The sequence below is a fragment of the Schistocerca piceifrons genome, chromosome 1 (assembly GCF_021461385.2).
Source record: "Schistocerca piceifrons isolate TAMUIC-IGC-003096 chromosome 1, iqSchPice1.1, whole genome shotgun sequence".
NCBI classification, from domain to species: Eukaryota; Metazoa; Arthropoda; class Insecta; order Orthoptera; family Acrididae; genus Schistocerca; species Schistocerca piceifrons.
This window is the reverse complement of record NC_060138.1, coordinates 196,809,085-196,834,915: the sequence shown is the minus strand read 5'-3', so window position 1 is coordinate 196,834,915 and position 25,831 is coordinate 196,809,085. Positions and strand designations below refer to the sequence as shown.

Genomic DNA, 25,831 nt, shown 5'->3' with positions numbered 1-25,831 from the left:
CATGAAATAAGCTATACACGTGGAAGAGAGCTGGAGACACTGGCAGGTTTCAAATCGATTGTTTACTGGTAAGACAGAGAGCCTTGAACCAGATTTTAAGCTGTAAGACATATCCAGGCGCAGATGTGGGCTACGACCAAAATTTATTGAACATGAAACGCTGATTAAAACTGAAGAATTTGCAAGTAAGCAGAAAATTAAGGAGATGGAACCATGATAAGTTGAAAGAACGAGATGTTGCTGCTAGTTTCAAATTGAGCATTAGTCAACGACTGAGTGTAACAGTAAGGAATATAATAAAAGACGAGTCAATGGCTCTGAGAGATGAAATAGTGAAGGCAGCAGGCGATCAACTAGGTAAAAAGACGAGGGCTAGTAGAAATCCTTTGATACCGCAGGTGATATTGAATTTTGTTGCTGTAATGAGAAAATATAAAATGCAGCAAATGAAGCAGGCGAAGGGGAATACAGACATCTAAAAAATGAGACTGACAGAAAGTGCCACATGGGTAAGCAGAAATAGCTAGACGATAAATGTAATTCTATAGAAGCACGTCGCTACCAGGCGAAAATTACATACCACCTACAGGAAAATTAAAGAGACCTTTGCAGAAAAGAGAAGCAGGTGCATGAATGTCAAGAACTCAGAACAAAAGCCGTACCGGGCAAATAAGGGAAAGCTGAATGGTGGAAGGGATGCATTGAGAGGCTCTACAGAGGAAATTAACTGGAGGGGAATATCATAGAACAGGACGAGGAAGTACGTTAAGCTGAGACGGGAGATAGGATAGTGCGAGAAAAATTTGACAGAGCACTGGAAGACCTAAGCCAAAATAAGGCCTCTGAAGTAGATGAAATTCCCTCAGAACGGCTCACATCCTTGGGGAAGCCAGCCATAACTAAACTATTCCACCTGGTGTGCTAGGTATATGAGACAGAGGACATACCCCGGGCTTCAAGAAGAATTTAATAATTACAATTACAAAGAAAGAAGGAGATGGCAGGTATGTATATCATCGAACTATCAGATTTACAAGTCAAAGTTGCAAAATAGTACCGTGAATTATCTACAGAGTAATTGAAAAACTGGTAGAAGGTGATCTCGTAGAATGTCAGTTTGGGTTCCGGAGAAATGTTGGTACACGCGAGGCAGTACTGACCCTACGACTTATATTAGAAGATAGGTTAAGGCAAGGTAAACCTACGTTTATAGCATTCGCAGATTTGGAGAAATCTTTTTATAATATTAACTGGAACACTCTCTTTAAATTTATGAAGGCAGCAGAGGCAAACTACACGGAGCGAAAGCTTGTTTACAACTTGTACGCAGATCAGATAGCAGTTATGAGTCCGAGGGTATGAAAAGGAAGCAATGACTGAGAGTGAGTCAGACAGGATTTTAGCCTATTCCCAATCTTATTCAATTAGTACACTGAGTACGATGTGCAAGAGTTGAAAAGGAATGTGCCTCATGTTCTGATATTGTCCGAGACGCCTTCACGGTATCTATTCGGATAATTTTTTTAAGGGAACGTGAATATAAATCTTTATTTGGAGAAGTGGCAAACAGAATTAATTCCTCAGCTCGAAAACAAGGAAATCTTGGATCATCCATGATTGCAACAAGACGGAGCTCCAGTACACTTTGCTGTTCAGGTGCGTTGAGTTCATTGATTAACAATGTCCAGTTCTCTATACTGGGCGTGATTCATCAACGTCTCCAGCGCCACTGAAACGGCCATCACGAGACAGACCTTACTTACCACGCCAGAGAACACATTATGGAAAATAATTAAGTCCCATGTGGCTCAACAACTGCACAAGAATAATGAAGAATTGCATAACTCCTGACATGTTCCACATTATGTCGAAGAAGGCACAGATCTCTGTGCAAGGCATCCTGACGCACATACATATCCACTAGATATGTGCATTGCTTGACAGTTGCTACGCAACAAAGACATTTCTGGTCAGGAGTAATCACCGGTTATGATGGACGACACGAAACATAGTACATACGTAACAGAGGTGGAGTAGTATATTTATAACGAAAACTCGTACACATCTCACCACATGAGGAAGCAGATAACAGACATAAATATCGTTCATGTTTTGACACAGGTCACACTCGCAACATCAAGGCAGATATGAGACTCTCAGTAATGAATAGGGCCTCCTCGAGCACTTAAGCTTATATTGCACCTGTTTTTCATGCTGGCTACCAAACTATTAAGGAATCCTTGGAGGATATTGTCCGGTTTTCATTTCTTTGACGGTCCGGGGAGGGAGTGTTCGCCAGCAGCATTCCAGGCAAGTTGTGTAGGATATACGTCTGGGGAGTACTTTAGCCATTTCATGCATTCAATACCTTCACTTTCCAGCATGTCGAACGCCTCAGCAGTCCTGTCTGAGTAGGCATTGTCGCTCGTAAACAGAAAGTCGAGACCTACCACACGCCGAAACAGATGGACATAATCCAGAATAATCTTCCTGCAACACCGTTGAGCTGCAAGGATACTTCGTGCATAGATATGCAGCGGTGTTTGGCCACTGTGCACAATGCCTGCCCACACCAATGAGATTCGTGAACATTCTGTGGAGTGTAAAGTGTTACACTCTCTCTCCGCACTAACTGGTGGTCAGAATCACTCGTCACATTGAAGCAGAATTCGTCGGAGAAAGTTACTCTGGACCACTGTTGTTGACCTCAACCAACAAGCTCCCTATGCCAAGGATTCTTCCTCGACGATGGTGTGGTTGGAGTGAGATTCATTTAAAAAGCTTCCAAGCATACAGACCAGCCTGATTTAAACGCGGCGAAATAGGTCTTGCAGAGACACACGTAGTGGTAGCGATTGCAAGGTCTGCATCGACCTGCCCAGAAGTGTAACGTCCGTTTCATTTCGCAATTAGGGGCACATATCGATCCTCCTGCGTTGTGGTGGTCCGTCAACAACCACCGCCATGCTTTCGCATAGCATTTTCCCCTTCCAGCGGCCTATCTTAATTATGAGACGATACTTTTGGAGACACCTGTTACTGTGATCACAGTAGCGACATTTGATCGGCTTCTATCGTCCAACTGTTCGTCTACGATCGTAAGCACTCAAAATGTCTTGCAGACAGGTTTCGATACCACATGGAATGTTGCATTAATCTGTTCCACCCCAGTCTTCTCAAACACCGTGCTACAGTAGCTGTCGAATACTCACAGAGAGTTCGTGCACAAATTTCGATGCAGTTAACACGTCCAGCACCGTTCATTTCCTTTTCCTGTACCTTTTCGGGTGTACCATTGCAGTTGGCAATTATTTATTAGCAAGTAATCGTTGTTCCTTATCAATTGTCAAGCACTGTAGTTTTTACACTACTGGCCATTAAAATTGCTACAACAAGAAGAAATGCAGATATATTATACTAGAACTGACATGTGATTACATTTTCACGCAATTTGGGTGCATAGATCCTGAGAAATCAGTACCCAGAACAACCACCTCTGGCCGTAATAACGGCCTTGATACGCCTGGGCATTGAGTCAAACAGAGCTTAGATGGCGTGTACAGATACAGCTGCCCATGGAGCTTCAGCACGATACAACAATTCATCAAGAGTAGTGACTGGCTTATTGTGACGAGCCAGTTGCTCGGCCACCATTGACCAGACGTTTTCAATTGGCGAGAGATCTGGAGAATGTGCTGGCCAGGGCAGCAGTCGAACATTTTCTGTATCCAGAAAGGCCCGAACAGGACCTGCAACATGCGGGCGTGCATTATCCTGCTGAAATGTAGGTTTTCGCAAGGATCGAATGAAGGGTAGAGCCACGGGTCGTAACACATCTGAAATGTAACGTCCGCTGTTCAAAGTGCCGTCAATGCGAACAAGAGGTGACCGAGACGTGTAACCAATGGCACCCCATACCATCACGCCAGGTGATACGCCAGTATGGCGATGACGAATACACGCTTCTAATGTGCGTTCAACGCGATGTCGCCAAACACGGATGCCACCATCATAATGCTGTCAACAGAACCTGGTTTCATCCGAAAAAATTACGTTTTGCGATTCGTGCACCCAGGTTCGTCGTTGAGTGCACCATCGCAGGCGCTCCTTTCTGTGATGCAGCGTCAAGGGTAACCGCAGCCATGGTCTCCGAGCTGATGGTCCATGCTGCTGCAAACGTCGTCGAACTGTTCGTGCAGACGGTTTCTGTCTTGCAAACGTCCTCATCTGTTGACTCAGGGATCGTGACATGGCTGCACGATCCGTTACAGCCACGCGGATAAGATGCCTGTCATCTCGACTGCTAGTGATACGAGGCCAGTGGGATCCAGCACGACGTTCTGTATTACCCTCCTGAACCCACCGATTCCATATTCTGCTAACAGTCATTGGATCTCGACCAACGCGAGCAGCAATGTCGCGATACGATAAACTGCAATCGCGATAGGCTAGAGTGCGACCTTTAGCAAAGTCGGAAACGTGATGGTACGCATTTCTTCTCCTTACACGAGTCATCACAACAACGTTTCACCAGGCAACGCCGGTCAACTGCTGCTTGTGTATGAGAAATCGGTTGGAAACTTTCCTCATGTCAGCACGTTTTAGGAGTTGCCACCGGCGCCAACCTTGTTTGAATGCTCTGAAAAGCTAATCATTTGCATTTCACAGCATCTTCTTCCTGTCGGTTAAATTTCGCGTCTGTAGCACGTCATCTTCATGGTGTAGCAATATGAATGGCCAGTTGTGTATACGTAGGTACTCCGGTATATAATATATTTATATTGATTTGACCTAGGGATGTGGGTATGTAGGCCACCTACCAACGTTGTCACGAAATGGTGGAGAGATACTGGAGGTGACCGACCTTTAATGTCACCGACGCCGTCTCCGTTGGAGTCCCGGAAAGAGGGCACGAAGACGTGGTAGATGACGGCGTCCTTGTACCAGCCGGCGTCGTCATCTTCTGACGACTGCGAGTCGGCGGCGCGGCGGACCAGCGCGAAGGGTGCGCCGTGCGCCGGCGCCGTCAACGTCAGCGTCAGCAGCGCCGTGGCGAGCGCCACCGCCAGCCCCAGCCAGCGGACACCCGCCATCCTCGGCCATACACCTGTCAACATCCACCCACACGTGTTTCAGACACACACTACCAACCGGTTTACCATACTATATAAATGAATGTCTAAGAAACTGGGAGCCGACGACTTCTTTTTGTATTTTGTTTGTCTACTTGCTTGTTTGTTCTGCACGTAATTAGATCTGAACATCATTCACTTTTACTTCATTGTGTATTTTATATGTTTTATATTTTATATATCAATTGCATTTTAAAAGTAACAAAAGTTTGACGGCAAAACTTCTGCGCTTTTGTACAATCAAAGCAATTACTTGCGATGCAGGTACAGTTTAGATGCACAAACATAAAAAATATATAATAATTGCCATTATTTTGCGCTCAACAGACTGTATTTTACCGTGGTCACAGGCAAGAGTTTCCTGTTACTATTGATAAATGCGAAAATAATTTATGAACAGGTTCAACGAAGTATTGAAGCGGTTTGATATATTTTGGTTTTGCGTTTTTTATTTTACCTCTTTATGGAGAATATTGCTTTTTGCAGCGCTATGTGATAAATCTGTATCGTTTTCTTTATTTTTACTATAACATCCCTCTGTCTCACGTTACAAATCACCAATTTTTGAATAAACTCAATTAAACATTGTTAGTTTCAGTTTTTCTGTAAATACTGTTCATTTTTAAGTTTCAGATAGGAGGATAGTTATGTAGAACAAAAATTTCCTGTAGGTTACATGGCCTGTTATATATCCTCACTCTGTTTCTACACAGTTCACCGCTTCTTGTTTTTAGGGGAATCTATTAAAACACAGATAAAATACAAAAAGAAAGCGATCGTTATTACAACACCTGATAGGTATGCAATACACACAATGTGTAGGTAGTGCGGGAAAGACCTCGACTGACCAAAGCCCCTAGGAAAAGTACTGCAGACTACGGTTACTTATGACAATCTACGGTAGCCTACGGTAGTTTTACAACTCTACCACCGCTGGCTGGACTTTTTTGCAGTCACAGAGCTCCCCATTTATTAATGCAGGCAATTTAAAGTTCGCACAGAAGAAAAAAGCCCCTCGTAAATGAACAATGGGTGCCAGCCTTGCAAATTGGTTAAACAATTGAGGAAGGGATTGTCTAGCTACAGAATTAATAAAAATGACCAATCATTGCTTGGTTTGTTAAACCTAATAAGTAGAGACATAGAGAACAGGATAGAAAGAAAATTTACATTCAAGTAACTCCATTATACATGGGTAACTATTAATGTATATGTATCGTACTTTACACACTTAGGAGTGGGCTGTAAGGTACTGGGGAAATTGTAGAAGAAATCCTGTGGCGCGTTGCTTTCTGTGTGATCCTCGTAATACGACGACTTAATTTTGATGAGCCATTGATAGCAAAGGAATCAAGCTCAAGGGATCAAGCTCGTATCTGCGTTCACTGATGCCGCAGAAATATTTGCACTGACCACTCTGTGAGAGGGAGGTGCTAAGCAGACATGCAAAGGAATTAATTGTGTGCGTAGGCACTGTAATGAGCAATCACGTGGAAGCAGAAACGTTCACTACGATGAAGTTGACTCGTGAATTGACGAAAGAAAGAAAATCATTAAAGCGGAACCAAACACCCTAAACTCAAACGATACTTTCTCTACACTTTCTCTACACTTTTGGTTCACTCAAGCGAAGCAGCACTTACCAAGCCAGCGTCCAGAATCATAGTCAGTTTACGACTCGTGACAGAGAGACGAAACGCTTTGCTTTTCTCTCGTCCTGGTGTTTCTTTGGGAAAAAAAGCGCGTCTACACGGTTTGGCGGTTACAAAAAAATCATCGGTGCATGTGTGAGTGCATCACCGAATGGGACGGGTGATCCCTTCCGTGTTTTTTCGAAAAAATTCGTGCAGGTAGTGACTTATGGTCGGGAATACTTGCTGCTCCGTGTTGATTACGCATGGACAGTGAGTTGAAGCATAAGAATTAATCAGTGAAACTATTGTGTTGTGAGATATATGCCAGTCCCGAACTTGCTTTCGTTATATCTGACAATGTGATCAGGCGTTCGTTCTGACTGTGTTGCCTCCAAACACGTCTCTGTCGATTGTCTGGTTGAAGGCTCATGCGACACTGTGGCACAATATCCACAGTCAACGTCTATCTTCAGGTGTTCTGGGAACCCGGGTGACGAAAAACTTTTTTTGGTGTGTGTAGTTAGATTCGTGGGACAGATACATCTCACATCACCAATCTTCAAATTTGGTCTCCTCATAACCGTTTTGGCAATGAAAGAGTATCGTTTATCACAAAGGAAGAGAATTTTGACCTTTTATTTTGCAAATATATGGAAAATGAAGTTTAACCATGCAAGGGTAAGAGCTATGAGCCCTTCTTCATCTTCGTTACTGCGAAACATCCTTCTTCGATAGCAAGTCTTTTTCGTTCCATATTTTGGGTGGAGGTAGTATGGAACAATAAACGTGGGCTCTGAAATGAATACCTAAAGAGCTATAAGCACTTGTTTGCAATCGTTCTACCTTATCGCTCAATATTGTCCATTTCTCCTGGGACACCCTGTATAACGCCACTTTCATCGGAGCGGAAGGCTTACAATGGTGTTCTTCCTTCTTTTAGATATCGTTTGTATACTGGATAAAAAATCAGCCAACGCCAGAAAAAAATCGCGCTGATGCCACGTAACACCACCTTTCGTCTTGATAACGACCTCCATTCGGTGGCGACGAGAGTAAACCAGTTTCAGCAGTTATAGCTGCAAGATCGCGTGAATGTTGACAATTTCATCCACTGTTCCAAAGAATCCCGCAAATTTTCTGTGAGATTAAATTCGGTATTTCAGCGGCCACTCGTAGTGCGATAGATGAGTGTTCGTCAAACCACAAATATATGCTTGCGGTCCTGTTAAACGGCTGTTGTCGTCTAGGAATATTCATCATGAATATTTAAAATAATTAGCAGCAGCTAGTCTCCGAAAATGAGAAGGCCCAAATCATTATACGCTGAAGCAACAAATAAACTGGTATAGGCATACATATTCAAATACAGAGTAATCTAAACTTGCAGAATACGGCACTGGTGTTGGCAACGCCTATATAAGATGACAAGTGTCTGCGTAGTTGTTAGATAGATTACTCCTGTTACAATAGTAGGTTGTCAAGATTTAAGTGAGTTTGAACGTGGTATTATAGTCGGCACACGAGCAATGGGACACAGCATATCCGAGGTCGCGAGGTGGTGATTTTCTCGAACGACCATTTCACGAGTGTACCGTGAATCTCAGGAATCCGGTAAAACATCGAATCTCCGACATCGCTGCGGCCGGAAAAAGATCCTGCAAGAACGGGTCCAACGACGACTTGACAAAAGTGCAACCCTTCCGTAAATTGCTGCAGATTTCAATGTTGGGCCATCAAAAAGTGTCAGCGTGCGAACCATTCAACGAAGCTTCATCGATCTGGGCTTTCGGAGCCGAAGGCCCACCCGTGTACACTTGATGACTGCACGAATTTACGCCTCGCCCGGGCACTTCATCACCGACGTAGGATTGTTGATGACTGGAAACATGTTGCGTGGTCGGACGAGTCTCGTTTAAAATTGTATCGAGCGTATGGACGTGTATAGGTATGGAGACAACCTCATGAATCCATGGACCCTGTATGTCAGCACGAGGCTCTTCTAGCTGGTGGAGGCTCTGTAATGGTGTGGGACAGGTGGCGTTAGGGTGATATGGGACACGTGATACGTTTAGATACGATTCTGACAGGCGGCACGTACCCAAGCATCCTGTCTAATGGTTCAAATGGCTCTGAGCACTATGGGGCTTAACTTCTGAGGTCATCAGTCCCCTAGAACTTAGAACTACTTAAACCTAACTAACCTAAGGACATCACACACATCCATGCTCGAGGCAGGATTCGAACCCGCGACCGTAGTGGTCGCGCGGTTCCAGAGTATAGCGCTTAGAACCGCTCGGCCACCCCGGCCGGCAAGCAGCCTGTCTGATCACCTGAATCCTTTCATGTCCATTGTGCATTCCGACAGACTTGGGCAATTCCAGCAGGACACTGCTACAGAGTGGCTCCAGGAACACTCTTCTCAGTTTGAACTCTTCCGCTGGCCACCAGACTCCCCAGACATGAACATTATTGAGCATATCTGGGATGCGTTGCAACGTGCTGTTCAGAAGAGCTCTCCAGCCCCGCGTACTCTTATGGATTTATGGACAGCCCTACAGGATTCATGGTAGCAGTTCCCTTCAGCACCACTTCAGACAATAGTCGAGTCCATGCCACGTCGTGTTTAGACACTTCTGCGCGTTCTGAACGATATCAGGAAAGTGTACCAGTTTGTTTGGCTCTTCAGTGATTAAAAAGCACGCACTACTTACACGCTGATGTGCACCCTCGACGCACCGCCGTTTAGTGAAAAAAAATCCGAACTTATCGAGTATCGGAGCAGATTTGCGACTTAGATTCACTACATCCTTGCAGACAGAACTCAACACGTCGCTCTTAACGGAACAAATCGTCAGATGTAGGGTGATTTCCGGAGTACCCCAAGGTTGTGAGTGCATTATACCGTAGATAAGCGAATGCGAACGTGGGCTAACTGTTGATGCTCGTATGGTGGGTACTCCCGAAGTATTTGGCGGTCAGGAGAAAGTATATCGAAGATTTCCACCGCACACAGATAAAGTAGAGAAACATCATCCGCTAAGACGCGGACGAAAGTGCATGTTGGGTAATAGTGACACACGCTCATTGAAGATGATTGTGACAAGAAAATGAGAAGATGGCAGCTGCAAAAGTCAGTGCAGAACTGAATGTCGCACTCGCTGACCCTGTCAGCACCAAAACAACACGATGGGAGCTCCGTAAACAGGGAACTGTAGGGCGGGGCAGGAATTCTAAAGCCACTCATCATTGACGCAAATTGTTGTTCTGTGAGGTGGCATTACTGCAAAACATTGTGTGACCTTTCTGCTTATCAGGGCCATCCAGTGGTACAATGCGTGATGCAGTGTTCCGATAACGCCCCTGTTCACACAGCTCGCATCTTCTAGTACAAGGATGAATCGTCGCATCTCCCCTAGCCGCCATGGTCAACAGAGTTCAATATTATTGAGCTCAAATGGTTCATATGGCTCGGAGCACTATGGGACTTAACATCTTGTGAGCGTGTGGGAGCTATTCTGTCATTCTGCGCAATGGATTAATATGAGATGTACCCTTCACCCTGTGGCTCCTGAAAGATGCAATTTCCACCCCCACACTACTACAGAAGTCAGACAGACGCTCCTAACGTTCTAAAGAGAAATGCCTGAAAAACTTTCAGCAATAAATATCTTCTGGATTCGTCCGCTGTAAGGAAATGACACAAAAATTCGCAAAATTTCTTATGTAACTAGTGGGATACTTGGGTACTGGAGTAGTGCTAGTTAGTGTAAAAAAAACATGAAACTCACGAAAATTATTATTTATTTTGAAAAAATTCTGAGAAATCACAATGGCACTTTTAGTTATGAACTGTACAAGTTATTTCCGGGTTCTTTTCGGAATGTGAAGTTACCTCTTAAGGATAGGATTCGCTAATGAAATTTCTATACAAAGTTTAAGATTGTTATTGACTTGGCAGAATGGCTGAGAGCCGCGCCTACTCAACTTGAATAGTTATCCGCTAGAAGGTTGCTAGGTATGGTCGAGGCTGTAGCGTGTGAAATGCAGTGAAGTGTACTGTTGTGGAGGACATATGGGGATCACAAGAGCTGTAGCGCACAATACCGTAAGCTGTGATGACTGCTGTCTGCACCGCTCGCTGCTGACAAATAAGATAACTCTCGTTCTATCTGGATTGACCTACGCCAATCAAACTCTCCCTACACCTTGATGAAGTCAAGGCCCCTAGTCTAACTATTGGCGTGGTACACCGGTCAGATAACCAGTCCATCGCGATGACACTCAAAAATTCGCTCGCAGGTGTTTAACTATCACTCAGTCCGTTCACACCACACAATAAGTGTGGCGGCCAACACAGTGAACAACGCTTAATTGCAAGGACTAAATATAGAGTCGCTCTCCGATTCACTCTTGACAGAGGTGCTCTCCCAGTGAAGTACTGAGGAGAGACTTGCTCCTCGCTCTTTGAGTACACGTACGAGCGCGCACGCTCTCATTACGTGTTCTCGCTCCAAGAGTGACAATGGAAAAGCCGCTCTCCACGCCAGACGTGAAGCGGTATATCTTTCGGTCTCTTCCATTACTCCTTCAGCTCAAGGTCTCAGAAATATCGTCTGCCAATCAGCATTGCTCTTCTAAAATGGAAGAATGACGTTTCGTTTAAGGCGACCAATCCGGAAATCTGTAGCATCAGTGTTTGGCGTTTGCTGTCTCCCTGTGAAAATCTCTGAAACTGCGTGCTATGTTTGTAAAGAATGCGTAGGCTGGGCGTTCCCACACAATGTAACACAATTTTCTTTTAAGCCGAATACAGGGTTGTCCTTTCACTCGGGCAAACGCTGTCTGCTCTACGGGCGGTCGCCGGCCGATGTAGATAGGTTGGGACCAGCCTCCTTGCGTGCGGTTGCTCTCCCGAACTAAAAGATCCTGTGACTGTCGTGTCTGGAATGTATGTGCGTACGCCAGCCTTGAGTATTTCAACCACGGTGCGCTTACCTGTTATTTGCATATCGTTTACATGAATTCATACAACATTGACTTTATCTTATCGAGTTTGGGTTCGAATGAAGCGTCTTGATGTGCGGAATATGATTGTGAGGGCGGAGTATGTAAGCAATGAAGGTCAGGAAACCACGACGTCTTACAATCTGTGGTCATCAGTCCCCTAGAACTTAGAACTTCTTAAACCTAACTAACCTAAGGACATCACACACATCCATGCCCGAGGCAGGATTCGAATCTGCGACCATAGCGGTCGCGCGGTTCCAGATCGAAGTGCCTAGAACCGCTCGGCCACACTGGCCAGCTATTATTGAGCCTTTGTAGTCTTATTCGGAGAGAAGAGTGCATGATAGATCTGCCTCGTTCATCGTTACCTAAACTTGCCGTTATTTCGCAGGAATAATGGTATAAGATTCCTTCGAAACCATACAGGGCCTGTATTTATCAACTGCAATATAAGCGGAAACTGTTTTGAATGCCAACGGGTTTCTCACTTCGTATTAGGCGTGGTGATGTGTTGGATTTAGCCGACCGAAGTGGCTGTGCGGTTCTAGGCGCTGCAGTCTCGAACCGCGCTGCTGCTACGTTCGCAGGTTCGAATCCTGCTTCGGGCATAGATGTGTGTGATGTCCCCTAGGTTAGTTAGGTTCAAGTAGTTCTAAGTTCTAGGGGACTGATGACCCCTGATGTTAAGTCTCATAGTGCTTAGAGCCATTTGAACCGTTTCCCTTGTGGTTTTGTTTTTCACAAATAAAATCTGTGAACATAGCAAAACACACACACATACATCTCCAACTACACTGAACAACGAAAATCCTCTCCAACTACACTGAACAACGAAATTCACGAGTGTCGCCTCTACTTCTGCATGACAAGAAACATATCACCACTGGATTTAGTTTGCAGCGCACCGATGACACTGGTGCTGCGTCTCATGTCTTCATTAAAGTGAAAACCACAGGCAGATGTCAGAATCTCGCTGTCAACAATTAGATTAAAACTAAGAATACAACATTAGTAACCTACGTCGTTATTGTGTGGAGAAAACATCTTCATGGAAGATTTTAAAATCATGAAAAAATGAAAATATTAAGCGACAGCCTTCTAAAAATTCGCTCTGTACACAAACAGGAAAAATTACGTGAGAACACTTTGCGATCTTTCGGCCAAGATGACCTGTCCAACCTAAAAACGTCGTTAGAATTTTAAAAAATGCTGTAGAAGAAAGCAGTCTGAATAACAGTTTTCTTCAGCTGAAAGAAAAGGTATTCCGGATGCCACCAGCGGCTGGTTTCAGCACGCTCGTAGGCCTGTCCGTATCTTAAAACAGCTGCTGGACGGGTGCCCGCTACATCTCTTATGCAATTAGACGGCGTCCCAGCGGTTACGTCGGTATCTGTCGGCAAGTGCAACCGTCCGAAACGTGCCGATATCACGGACAGAAAGTGAGGCATAACACTGGACTTCCGGCATATATTAGCAATACTGTAAAACGTTATTTCACAATCTGTAAATTTCTGCATATCTACTTAGCTTCTCCTCAAATTTTATTTTTTTGGGTGCTATTGAAGATAATATAGAGATTTTCTTCCCGTGTGGTAGGTCCGTCACCACACATTCAGCATACTTCAGCTGTCCCGGTTTTTTACTATCCTTTCGTAGCAGCTATGACACAGATTTTGATGGGGTAAAGTAGCACTGTTTGATAGTGAAACGCGGACTGTGAGAAACTGGAACAGAAGACGATCGAAGCGTTTGACACTCTTCATAATGTTGAAAATGTGGTGTCACCGCAAGACACCACACTGGCTGGGTTGTAGGCTTCAAATCGGCCGCGGTCCGTCAGTACACATCGGACCCGCGAGTCGCCACTGTCGACGCTAGCAGACCGAGCGCCGCCACTCGGCTGGTCTTACGAGACAAGCTAGCGCACTGGCCAGTTCTACAGCCGACTTTAATACGAATGGTTCTCTCGTTATAGCTTCAGAGATGTCATTTGCTGAGACGCTAGTTAGCATAGCCTTCAGTTAAGTCAGTAGCTACGACCTAGGCAGGCGCCACATACAGTTTATGCATTGACAATTGATTTATATGCGTGAAGCAATCGCAGTTTAGTCTATAACTGCACTTGTAAATATTATTGTACAAAGTCAAGATCAACGTTCACCGCTGATGTTGAATTAAAGCTAAGTATTTCATTGTATTCCTGTCTGCTATCTTTCTAATCACCTAAGATGTTCCAGATTGATCCTCACGTCAGCCTGCGTGATCAACGCGTGCACTGAATGGCCACACCTCGTGATCAGACTTACAAGGGGAGGCCGCCAATTGTGAAATTCAGATTCAATTCATACTGCGCATAATAAAAGCTCATGGCCAGAGGTGTAATGTGACAAAGCACCAAGATGCACTTCTCAGCCGTTGTCGAGAAAATCGACAGTTAAAAGAAACCGTTGCGGTGAAATACTCTCGACGATTAGTAATTTTCTACAGCGTCGTGGCGCAGCGGTAAGCGCTCGGGTTCGTAATCCGAAGGTCGCCGGATCGAATCTCGCGCCATGCAATTTTTTTTATTATTAGTTTTTTGTAATTCAAATAATATATATATATATATATATATATATATATATATATATATATATATATATAAAGTATTAATGAATTTCTTATGCATGTTGGTGAAGGCGGATCGCTCTCCAATTGTACCGCCTCCATTTTTCCGTTTTTTTTAACAGGGTGTACTAAAACTCTCCCGTCCGCACTGATTTTCGACAATGTTATAAGTTGCGCTAGGGACCGCATCTACCTTCTTTCGAAGTTAGCAGGCAACTACGCTGTTATGCGGCGGCTCGTTTCGGCCCATTCAACATCTGTCATTCAAGTGTAACGAGCGAGTAACGGAGTTTATATTTCATACCTGCCACAGCAAATTTGTGTTCGTGGGGTCTCTATTCTAATTCGAACGTTTGATTTACGCTATACGTATTCGTTTCGGAATATCGTTTCTACGTCTTCCGTTAACTATGCGTGGTTAACATTATGAAGACAATTAATGACATTTGTGAAATACAACTTTGTTTGCGGAAAACATAATGATGATCGAAGTCGCCAGTTTTTCCACGACAAACGACTTTCAACAACTTATTATATGCATAATTGTTGCAACTGATTGCCGGGAATTATATATATATATATATATATATATATATATATATATATTTATATTTATATTTATTTATTTATTTCAATTATAAAAAACAAATACTAAAAAAAAAGTTGCATAGCGCGAGATTCGATCCGGCGACCTTCGGATTACGAACTAGAGCGCTTACCGCTGCTCCACGACGCTGTAGAAAATTATTAATCGCAGAGAGTATTTCACTGCAACGGTTTCTTTTAACTGTCGATTTTCTCGACAACGGCTGAGAAGTGCATCTTGGTGCTTTGCCACACTACACCTCTGGCCATGGGCTTTTATTATGCGCAGTATGAATCGAATCTGAATTTCGCAATTGGCGGCCTCCCCTTGTTAGAGTCAAATTGAGTGACTCAGCCAGGTCACCCCTTGATGCCCATAGTTCCGCCTCATACACAACAGAAAATGAGGTGAAGTGATAGAGGAAGAATGAGCAAATTGTCTGAAGAATGAGCGAGAAGAGGAACATGTCGAAAGCACTGACAAGAATGTGATATGATCCAAAGATTGCGGGCCAATAACGAAGTCGGCACCTTGCAGCGCTGCCACAGAAGATAACGATGTCTCTCTACATTCTGCAACGATGAATGGGAGGCACTGGCGAAGCCACACCCTCTCTCAGCTCCGCAGCGTCACCTCACTGAGATGCCAGTATACAGTAGAGCACAGAGACGCTCAGCCCAATTTTGTGATCAACGATTAAACGGTAGCATCGTGCTAGGTACGACATCAGTGTATCTCGTGTTTTATGCGCTGAATTTAGCTGTAAACATGATGTCTATGTACTACAAGTATAGACTGTTGTAAGACTTTTTGTATCCAGTAATACTTTAATACTGAGAGGCAGTTGCAATTACTCAGAACCTTCCTCTTGAAACTGATTGTATGAAGTTAAGTAAATCTTCATATTTGTCTTACAATAGAGTGTAATAATATTTTACACGTTCGAGTTTCCACTCGCCAACGGCCTTGCAGCAATGTTAACGCTGGTTCCCGTCAGATCAACGAAGCTAAGCGCTGTCGGGCTGGGCTAGCATTTGGATACGTGATCATCCTGTCTGCCGAGCGCTGTTTTCATGCAAATTGCACTCAGCCGTTGTGAGGCAAACTGAGGAGCTACTTGATTGAGAAGTAGCGCCTCCGGTTTCTGAAACTGACGTATGGCCAGGCGAGCAGTGTGCTGACCACATGCCCCCCCCCCTTATCCGTCACCAGTGACGCCTGTGAGCTGAGGATGACACGGCGGCCAGTCAGTACCGTTGAGCCTTAATGGCCAGTTCGGGAGGAGTTTAGCTTAGTGTAGTTTCCACTCATCTCCCCTCGATGCAAGCAAAGAATCCACCACATTACCGACGATTGTATTTTCGTCAGATACAATAAAGAAGAAGGGACAGGATGATAGGACATGTGTTCAGACATCAGGAATAACTTCCATGGCACCAGAGCGTGCTGTAGAGAGGAAAAACTCTGGTGGAAGGCGGTATTAGAGCCTCTCTCTTTCCAAGCAGTAATCCCGACTTGTAGAATCTGCTGGTTAATCGGATGTGGCATGCTAATTTTAAAGGGTGGCCGGATGCCCTTCCTGCCGCCACCCAGTACCCCCCAGAGAGGAATTAGTGCATCAAAACTGTCTGCATCTAGTGTAGGCCATTGAATAGTGCGAATGTCTTTAGATGCCTACGAGCTGTGTAACTGAGGCGGAACGTGGAGACCAGCCCGGTATTCACCTAGCGAGATGTGGAAAACCGCCTAAAAACCAGATACAGGCCGGCCGGCACACCGGCCCTCGTCGTTAATCCGCCGGTCGGATTCGATCCGGGGCTGGCGCGCTGACCCGAGTCCAGGAATCAGCGCGACAGCGCTCTCGGCTACCCTGGCGTGTAGGAATTAGAATATATTCAGCAAAGAAATTAGTATAGTGGGTACAAGTTCTATTCTGAGAGTAAAAGATTGACATAGGAGAGGAAGTCATAGCGGGCCGCAACAAACCAGTCTGAAGGAGGATGTCTAGCACCATCCCCACCCAAAAAAAGGAAAAATCGTACACAAAAACACCACATTAAAATTTCTACAGAAACAAATGGGATTTGTTGGTTTTACTGAAACCTCTCGAATTCCGCTTTGTTCGTTAAATATCTTATCCCGCAAGCTACTAGATCTGCAGTCTGGCATGTTTCACGCTAGCCATGGGGGCACCACAGAGAACAGCCACATTTCCAGTACCATATACAATCTATACAGCTGACATTCCTAAAGCTCATTAGTGGAATGAAGGAATAGCTTACATGCAGTATAAGATCATCTCCTGCAACACTACTGTATTACCGACGATGCACTATTGAATAGACAAGCTGTTCAGGCCGTCAGAAGGGAACTAGATTTCATAAAAAAATAATTTGACTGCGGAGTTGGCACAGGATCTGCGAACACAACCTCAAATAGTAAAAGTATTTTGTTCAGAAGCACAGGTATAAGGGGCTGAACAGTCTGGATCACTGGTCGGAACAAAGTAAGCGTTTGCTACTATCAATATGGTAGTACATAAAAAGGCGAAAAGACTCGTTATTGTTTCATTATACTACTGAAGATCAGTCACTGGAAATAGTCATTACTTTAAACGCGAATGTTTTTGGTTAAGCTTTATTGTGAGTGTTATTTATATTGAGTGACACGATAAGTTTACTGTTACCAGTCACAACTTTCATATTTCCACATTGCGTTTCGGAGGTTTATGCCTCCATCATCAGGTCGATTTATGCGGATTAATATTACAACTTATTGTTGTATACAGTTATTTAATTTCCGTAAATGATCACAAAACTTTTGGTCCTTAGACTACCGTTTTCGGTCAGAAATGACCATCTTCAGATCTGTAGCAAAACATAGGACTTGAAATACAACTATTGGACAGATTACGTCTTAAATGAGCAAAATATGCCATAACGAAAAATTATTATGCTCGTGGACGTGGAACCATGCGCTTAAAATATGAGGAGGCATACTTGTTTTACTTCATTTCCTAATATAATAAAGCCGTAGTAGCATCGTCACAGAACATACACCAAATCAGCTTAGCATCGTTCCACATTTTTAAAATATGGTGTAAACTAGGCCACAGTGCCGGTGGAGTCATATCGTCTACAGGGCTATGTTCATAACAAACTGCAGTAGAGTACCACAAGATATGCTTGTGCCCCAAGCTCGTTTGATTCGTTACCGTGTTTTACTGCAGATCTGAAGACGATCATTGTTGGCCGAAACGTGTAATCTAAGCACTAAAGATTTTGTTATCATTGACAGAAATATAAGAAATGTATTCTACACTACCTGGATGACTACTTTAATCAGCGACCGTGATGAAGATTGTGAAATTTAGTTGTTTTACGACTTTCGAGTAACCAGTGGCGCAGTCTCTAGTGGTCACAGGCACATTTCCCTGTCATGCCACTTCAAATACGCTATTACACTTTGTAAACACACAAACACAACGCAAAATTTTGCTGAGATTTAAAAAAATCTGGAGATGATACGTAATGATTCAAATTCTTCTGGGTGTTATACCGCGTCATTGTATAAAATACTTTAATCATAAACTATAACACTGCTGTTCCGTTTGTATTACAATGGCGTTTCTCAGGGAAAGACTGGTTTGGGGTGAGGTAAGATGCCTCTGTCGCATTCGATCTGTATCGGTATCGTCATATACGTGAAACTTCAATGGCTCTAGAATGTGCTAGACTAGTCATGACAAAAGGGAGAGAGTAGGAATGAAGCTATTCGTGGACTATCCAGCATATCAGTGGCGCAGCGCTTGGCTTCTAGTGGGCATGTTTTCTTCTTGGCGTGTACCGAAATTCACTATAAAAAAACTGATTACAAACGCCGAAGAAGCACATTAACAGCTGTCCACTGCAGTGGACAACAGCACCACCATGTTAAGAAGAGTTATATACTGACTTGCATTAAAATTACAATTGCCTGTGATTTAATACAAGCATGTTCACAATTTTAACGTATCGGATTATACATTTTTTTATAATTCTGACACATTCATTTTTCTCATAACGTCATTGGTCGCAAAACTGTTTTAAATCCACTAGACTTTTTTATCGGTTCTCTACAGCATAAAGTAAGTTCTGTATTCTTTTTGTACTTGTACTGTACATGTGTACGCATTGTCTCTGATCTATTATTTGAAATATACAGATACCCATCATATTACGTATTAACATATGGCAGTTTCAAACACATTTGATAAATGTCTAATATAAAGGCCGAAACGGGTTATGTGGACTTAATAAAGTAATAATTAATCTACTTGAGTGGCTTTCATTCATTAACTTTTAGAAAAGCTGCTGTGTTGTATTGAACAGTGTTTTACAGTTTGAAACTGGTGGCAACAAAAACACATGAACTTTAACTGATGCACAAGTAAACCGCCCAGGCAATCGAGATTGAGGAAAGATCGTAAAAGCTATTTCATCTGCCCATAGTTTCAATTATTTACCTGTAAACTATGCAGAAATTAACACACATTGTAACAAAGATGACATAAGTATTATACATGAGTGTTATAGTAAAGCTTTCCTCAGTGCAGGTAACCGTCCTCTACAATACTGCAAAATATAGATATAACCATACTAGGATCGCTTGCAATGAATAATATTATTCTGCAGCTTTCAAGGAAAAGAACCAATCTGTTGAAAAAACTTAAACCATTCCATATTAAAGAAACTACTAATTTAAGTGCAGTTACTGTGTCATGTGTATCCAAAAAGAAAACAGGAAATGGAGACAAAAAAGGCAAAGAAGAGCCTTGACGTAAACAGTTGCCACAAAGGAAGACTGTCATTATTATTGCAGAAAGACCAAGTAGTTGCAGATGTGCAAGCAAGGTTCACAAATTACCTTAAACATAGTTTACAGAAAGAGCTTTATATGACTGGGGAATACAAGATTTCAGTATTTGTTGGAAATACCAATGGAAAGTGGCCATGCATTGGACTAGTCACAGAAAACGATGGATTAGAGAACGTTTACTACGTTAGAGGATTTATGAAAAATCTATTTATAACTCTTTATTCCCAGTTGAATCTTATTAAAAAACGACTGGTATGTTGTTTCAACTTGTGTTGGTCTCAAAATGATCAATCTGTCAACAGAAATTTCATTTACAGAGTATAAAACTAATGGAACAACTACATTTAACCGCTGTTCATTTGCTGAAGTAGTCAAGTTCTATGCATAAACTCTGCAAGAATTTGAAGAGGAAGGGTTGTCATCTCACACTCAAGAGGATGTGGACACCATATAACTATTTATATTATGCAGGAAAGAACACGCGCTGCCAAAATTCCCGAATATTCTCAGCTATAAGAATAGCAAGAAGGGAGAGAGGTAATTATGATGGTCATACAACAGATAGTGTCTTCTTCTGCTCCTTGTTCCTTTGTTCCACATCGGTGCAGCGTTGCTGTGGTTAATAACAGATGTGGCATGTTCAATTTAAGGGGCTTCGCTACACTCTTTCCGTCGCCAATCCGTTCGCACCCCCCCCCCTCCCCCCATTTCCCCGCTTCCTCTCCTCCCCCGGGAAGGAATATGTGTAACCCAACTATCTGCGTATAGTGTTATGCACAGAAAAGAGGACAAAAGTTCTACAAATGTTTGAAAATGGTACAGCTGAGCTGGGACTTAGGTACCATCTCGGTATTCACCTAGTGGAATTTTGGAAACTACCTAAAAATCATATCGAAAGTGGCTGCCACATTGACCCTTGCCGCTAATCCGCTGGGTCGATTTGATCTAGGGACGACGCACCAACTCATCCAGGAAGCGGCGGTTTGACGTACACGGCTGTGTCGATGGGTATACAAGAGATAATTTGTAAAAAAAATTAGATATGTATTGTAATTCGAGAACATACCTCCTTCTCTTTGTCAGATTACTGGCTGGAAAAAGAAATAGTTGATCTGGATACAGTAACAAATTATAAATTAAAAACTAAGATGGATGTAACTAAAACTACATCAAAGAAACATTAACAAAGAGTGGTTACTATGTGTAAAGGTATACATAAAATTCAATAAATGGTTACCACAACAAAGCTTGTTTGCTTATTAGCTACACCCATCAGAATTCGTAGAATAATCTATTATGTCCGAAAATTTTCGTGTGTTTTTTGGACAGTGACAATGAAAAGTAGCCAATAGTATCCAGAAGTAGTATATGCCCTCTGTGTTACCTATTTGATGATACCCTTGCCACATATGGCAGTGTGCTAAAGGCAGTGACTAACTCAATTACAATTTCAATGTGGACTGCAATGTACGAAAATGTGTCACACTATTGAACGAATGCACGCCACTGTACCGAAGAGTGTCACAGACAAACTATCAACTTAGTACAATCTCGCAGTATCACCAACGTGTCGAAATCTTTACAGCACATGAAAGACGAACAGTCTAAGATTTTCACCAATTTATGAAGTTTGTGGATCGAATATAGGATGTAAATACTAGCAGTCAAGTAAGGTCACAATCCGACATAAGAAGCAGAGGCCAAAACATGGAAGAATGCCATCACATATCTGTACTTTACTAAATATGTGACACTAACTTTCCTCCATAATTAGATGATTTGAATACTGCACATGAGAGAGTAACAGTATACATCACCAAAGCACAGAAAGTGGTGGTGACAAACAATAAGAACAGTCAATTTATTCCCTACACCAGAATCATGATTTAAAAACTTTTATCTGTGCTGGTATAAGCTGTCGCCAGAAAACTAGTCAGCAAAGATGAAGTGTGAAAATCGGTTAATAGGCGCTGTATCAAGTGCTCCTATCACAAGAGAGGCCAAGACACACCCACAGGCAACACGCCGCCAACGCCCTCTCGACGCTATGTATTTAGACCGCCGTCACTAACTGTGGGAACCGACTCACTCAATCATCCAGTTGGCGCCGGTCAGTTTATCCACAGAGCGGAACTAGTTTTACTGAGCATTAGTTTAATTGGCATTACATCAGTCAGCAAGAGGGCAATCACTGATGAGCCTGTACCACAAAACATGGACGCTATTCAAGTTAAGTAACAGCTTCTTGTTCATGTAGATAAAGAACCATATTAATCCACAGGCGCATTTGTATTTTAGAAAGAGGATACCGGGCACTCATAACAACATTCTGTCCCTTGCTCCCTTGTGGTATAAGATTCTAGAATATCATTGGGGCAGATTCCAAAAGATAGAAACTGCTATCGTAATAACATGATAACATAGTGTAGCTGTTGTTGAACAGTTGCGAGTTCTGTACATGTTTCCTCATCTGATCATTATGTAGGCAAAATAAGAGACATTACTGCATTTATTTGATTAAATAAAGTTAGATAAGCAATTCAAATGCACAGAGTCCTCCACCTAAACTCGTCACAGCAGACGACTGCCATAAATAATTGCCAGTGTATGGCACTTTAAAAACTGCTTCTTCTCTACGTGTGATTGCAAATGAGTTCTTGTCTAGAGGCAACATTTTTAGCCTTTAATTGATAAGTTCATAAATCAGGTTCTCAATAGCTGCACTGTCACCGACGCGTTTCGACGTAACTTGGAATGAAGCCTGCGATGCCACGAAAACAGAAACCTAGAGTTTTAAACAGAGGGATAGAGTTCTGCGCTGTGGATTCACCGTTCGGCATGCTGAAAGAGTCCACAATCGCGAAGGGCACTTACCGTTAGTTCCATAATGCATAGTTCGAGATAGTTTTGGAATTTAAACAGTTACAGTTCAGCAGTTGCGCTGGCGGGTGACACTTTAGCGCTAGCATAAACAAAAGACAACTGCAACAAACCACAGGCAAGCCGGAAGCCCGCCGATTACTACCAACAGAATCTCTAGGTGTCTCTGTTATGGCCGAGTTTCGTTCTGAAAGTCTTGAAGGAAATGTGCGCTGATACCGTTTTGACTGACGCCTATAAACTACGAACCTCGTATCTGTCAGAATGTCGCACACGGAGACATTGCGGACACCCCGCCAGCGCGGGAAGCAGCTTTTTATGTCGGACACATTACGCCAGACAACCGTCAGTGACGCGCGTGGGACGTACGGTTGCATTGCCCATGACTTTTACTGACGGGAGCCTAGCGTAATTTGTTCAACATAAAAAAGTTCTTCCCGCTCTGACGAGGTGACCGCAGTGTCTCCCTGTACGACATTTGATAGACACGAAGTTAATAGTTTGTAGGTCCAACTCAGAAACGATAATTTTTCGATCATGCAATGGCGCTTCAAGCATTGTATGACTACAGAGGTGGAACCAGCGCTCATCTTTATACAAGGTGTTGGTAAGAGCGTTCAAAAATGGACATAGTGGATGCTCCACTGAACAACTTGAGGCAGGTAACCTGGGGTCGGAGAATCTAGCTTAAGGAGAAAATAGGAATAAAATCATATGACTGCGTACTTTTTTGCTTACATTGGTTAACTGCAAATGCCGTCATTGACAGGATTAACGTACCATTTGTACCATATTTTACCAAATGTGCTGAAACTGACGGCCATCAACCTCGACGCACGCATGACATCGGCGAACTAGATTCTGATGCACTCAGACAAATATCCCTGGTGTGTTTCGAATCACGTCACGGGCAGCTAAAATTCTGCCAACTAATTCCATCTTCGTATCCACTGTGCTCTCATACACAAGTGACATTGGATATCCCTATAGGAAATAATCAAGGCGATTCAGGTCAGGTGACCTTACAGGCCATGGAATAAGACCTCCCCTTCCAATCCGACGACCAGGGAATACTGGGGTACTGCTCCATGGTTTTCTAGTGTACGTCTCTGAATAGCACTGAGTAATGAATGGTCTGTCGTTCATTCATGGCACGTTCTGTCACGGGACAATGTAAATATGATACAACAGAGACACCTCATGGAAAAATAAACAAAACTTGCATCATGGCTTTCTGGTAAGTATGTTGAAAGGTGGCTACACTGAGCCACAGCGCCAGAGATTGCGCCAAAGAGCATTATTCAGCCGCCTCCACTGGCAGTTCTTGTCGAGAAGTCGTGGTGGAGAGTGCTTATTGAGAAGTAGCAGTAGGCAGTGCTTGTTGAGATGTAGCAGTGGTGAGTTGTTGTTGAGAAGTTCCCACGGAGAGTGCATGTTCAGATGTTGTCATATTGTTTTGATGGGCTAGACACCAGATATTGTTGGATTGGGGATGCTGTAATGATCAGAGTGTGCTATTCGTCAATATATATGAAGGTAAAAAATTCCTTTTTTTTATTATTTCAATATCTTAAACAATAATGCCTCTTGGTCACAGTTTAAGTCAACAAAGCATCTGGCTCGTGTTCTTGTATTAGACTGTATTTCTGGTTTCTATGTGCAATTATAGTATTTCTGTTTTTTTTTATTACTTCAGTATAAATGGTGTTTAAAATACCTGATCTTATTGAGGAAGAACCGTGCCAGATGTGTACGTTGAATCACACTTCCACACACAGAACAGCTACACTTGTGTTTTGTTGTTTGGTTCAAATGGTTCAAATGGCTCTGAGCACTATGAGACTTAACATCTGTGGTCATCAGTCCCCTAGAACTTAGAACTACTTAAACCTAACTAACCTAAGGACATCACACACATCCATGCCCGAGGCAGGATTCGAACCTGCGACCGTAACAGTCGCGCGGTTCCGGACTGAGCGCCTTAACCTGTTTTGTTGTTTCGTAGGTTTTATAGTTGTTGGGGACTTAATTAATTAATTGTGTTAACGGAAGTTTTCTTTCATTCTTTGTTGTTATTCTATGCAGTCAAATCAAATCAAATGGCTCTGAGCACTATGGGACTCAACTGCTGAGGTCATTAGTCCCCTAGAACTTAGAACTAGTTAAACCTAACTAACCTAAGGACATCACAAACATCCATGCCCGAGGCAGGATTCGAACCTGCCACCGTTGCGGTCTTGCGGTTCCAGATTGCAGCGCCTTTAACCGCACGGCCACTTCGGCCGGCTCTATGCAATCAGATTGCGTACTGATACTGGCCAGGGCCAACGGGTTACGAGACTTCGAAGCCGGACATTCAGCTACTAAAATTAAGAAAGTATTTGCATTCTAAATAAATAATTAAGCCCCCTTGCAATGTTTGTCATCCTTGTTTCCTTGCACGAAACAAAGAACGTACACATAAATAAACAGCACAGTGCGCGTAATGTAGCACGCATGTTATTTGTAAATAAGATGGTAAACAGTAATGCTAGACAATGCGTTAGAGAAGCTTACTTCCATATCTCCTTAAGCTGGCTTCAACTACTCCAGGTTCCCTATCTCAAATGTTCGTGGAGCTTTCTCTATACCCTGTTACATTTTTGCAGGTTCTTACGGAAACGCTCTGTACAAAGTGACATCAAGAACGTCAATGGTATTCCTCCAAATAAAAGATGTAAACCATTTGAGTAACGGATTCGAATTTAATTATCCTTGTCTTTCAATTCTTGTAGATCTGTCTCTTCATTCTGGACCATTTACAATGTTTGTGTAATCGATTTAAGAGCGGTTGCAAGCCCGATATGTTTCTCTTGTGCCAACTCGCGCAATGATTTTGCTAGGCTCTATTGCGTAAAGTCTGAAACATCCAGCTGACTAGTCACCGCGGCTGATTACCATACTCGCGGCCTGGGGCTGGATGTTTGTGTTGTACTCATCATTTCATCATCATCATCATCATTCGTGAAAGTGGCTGGATTGGATTGTGTAAAATTTGGTCTGTATCAAAATTGGGACTTTGTACGGGCGCTGATGACCGCGAAGTTGAGCACCCCAGAAACCAAACATCATCATCATCATCATTGACA

General features: G+C 43.1%; 1 protein-coding gene across 10 annotated transcripts in view; it reads right to left on the bottom strand.

Annotated features, from left to right (window-relative positions):
* LOC124716572 overlaps positions 1 to 25,831 on the bottom strand; it is a 214,865-nt gene that overhangs the window by 130,749 nt on the left and 58,285 nt on the right. For all 10 annotated transcript variants that reach the window (XM_047243201.1, XM_047243192.1, XM_047243194.1 and 7 more), the window contains exon 2: positions 4,865 to 5,107. In XM_047243201.1, the coding sequence (XP_047099157.1) occupies positions 4,865 to 5,093 (229 nt within the window). In that variant the 5' untranslated portion in view covers positions 5,094 to 5,107. The remainder of the gene's footprint in view (positions 1 to 4,864; positions 5,108 to 25,831) is intronic.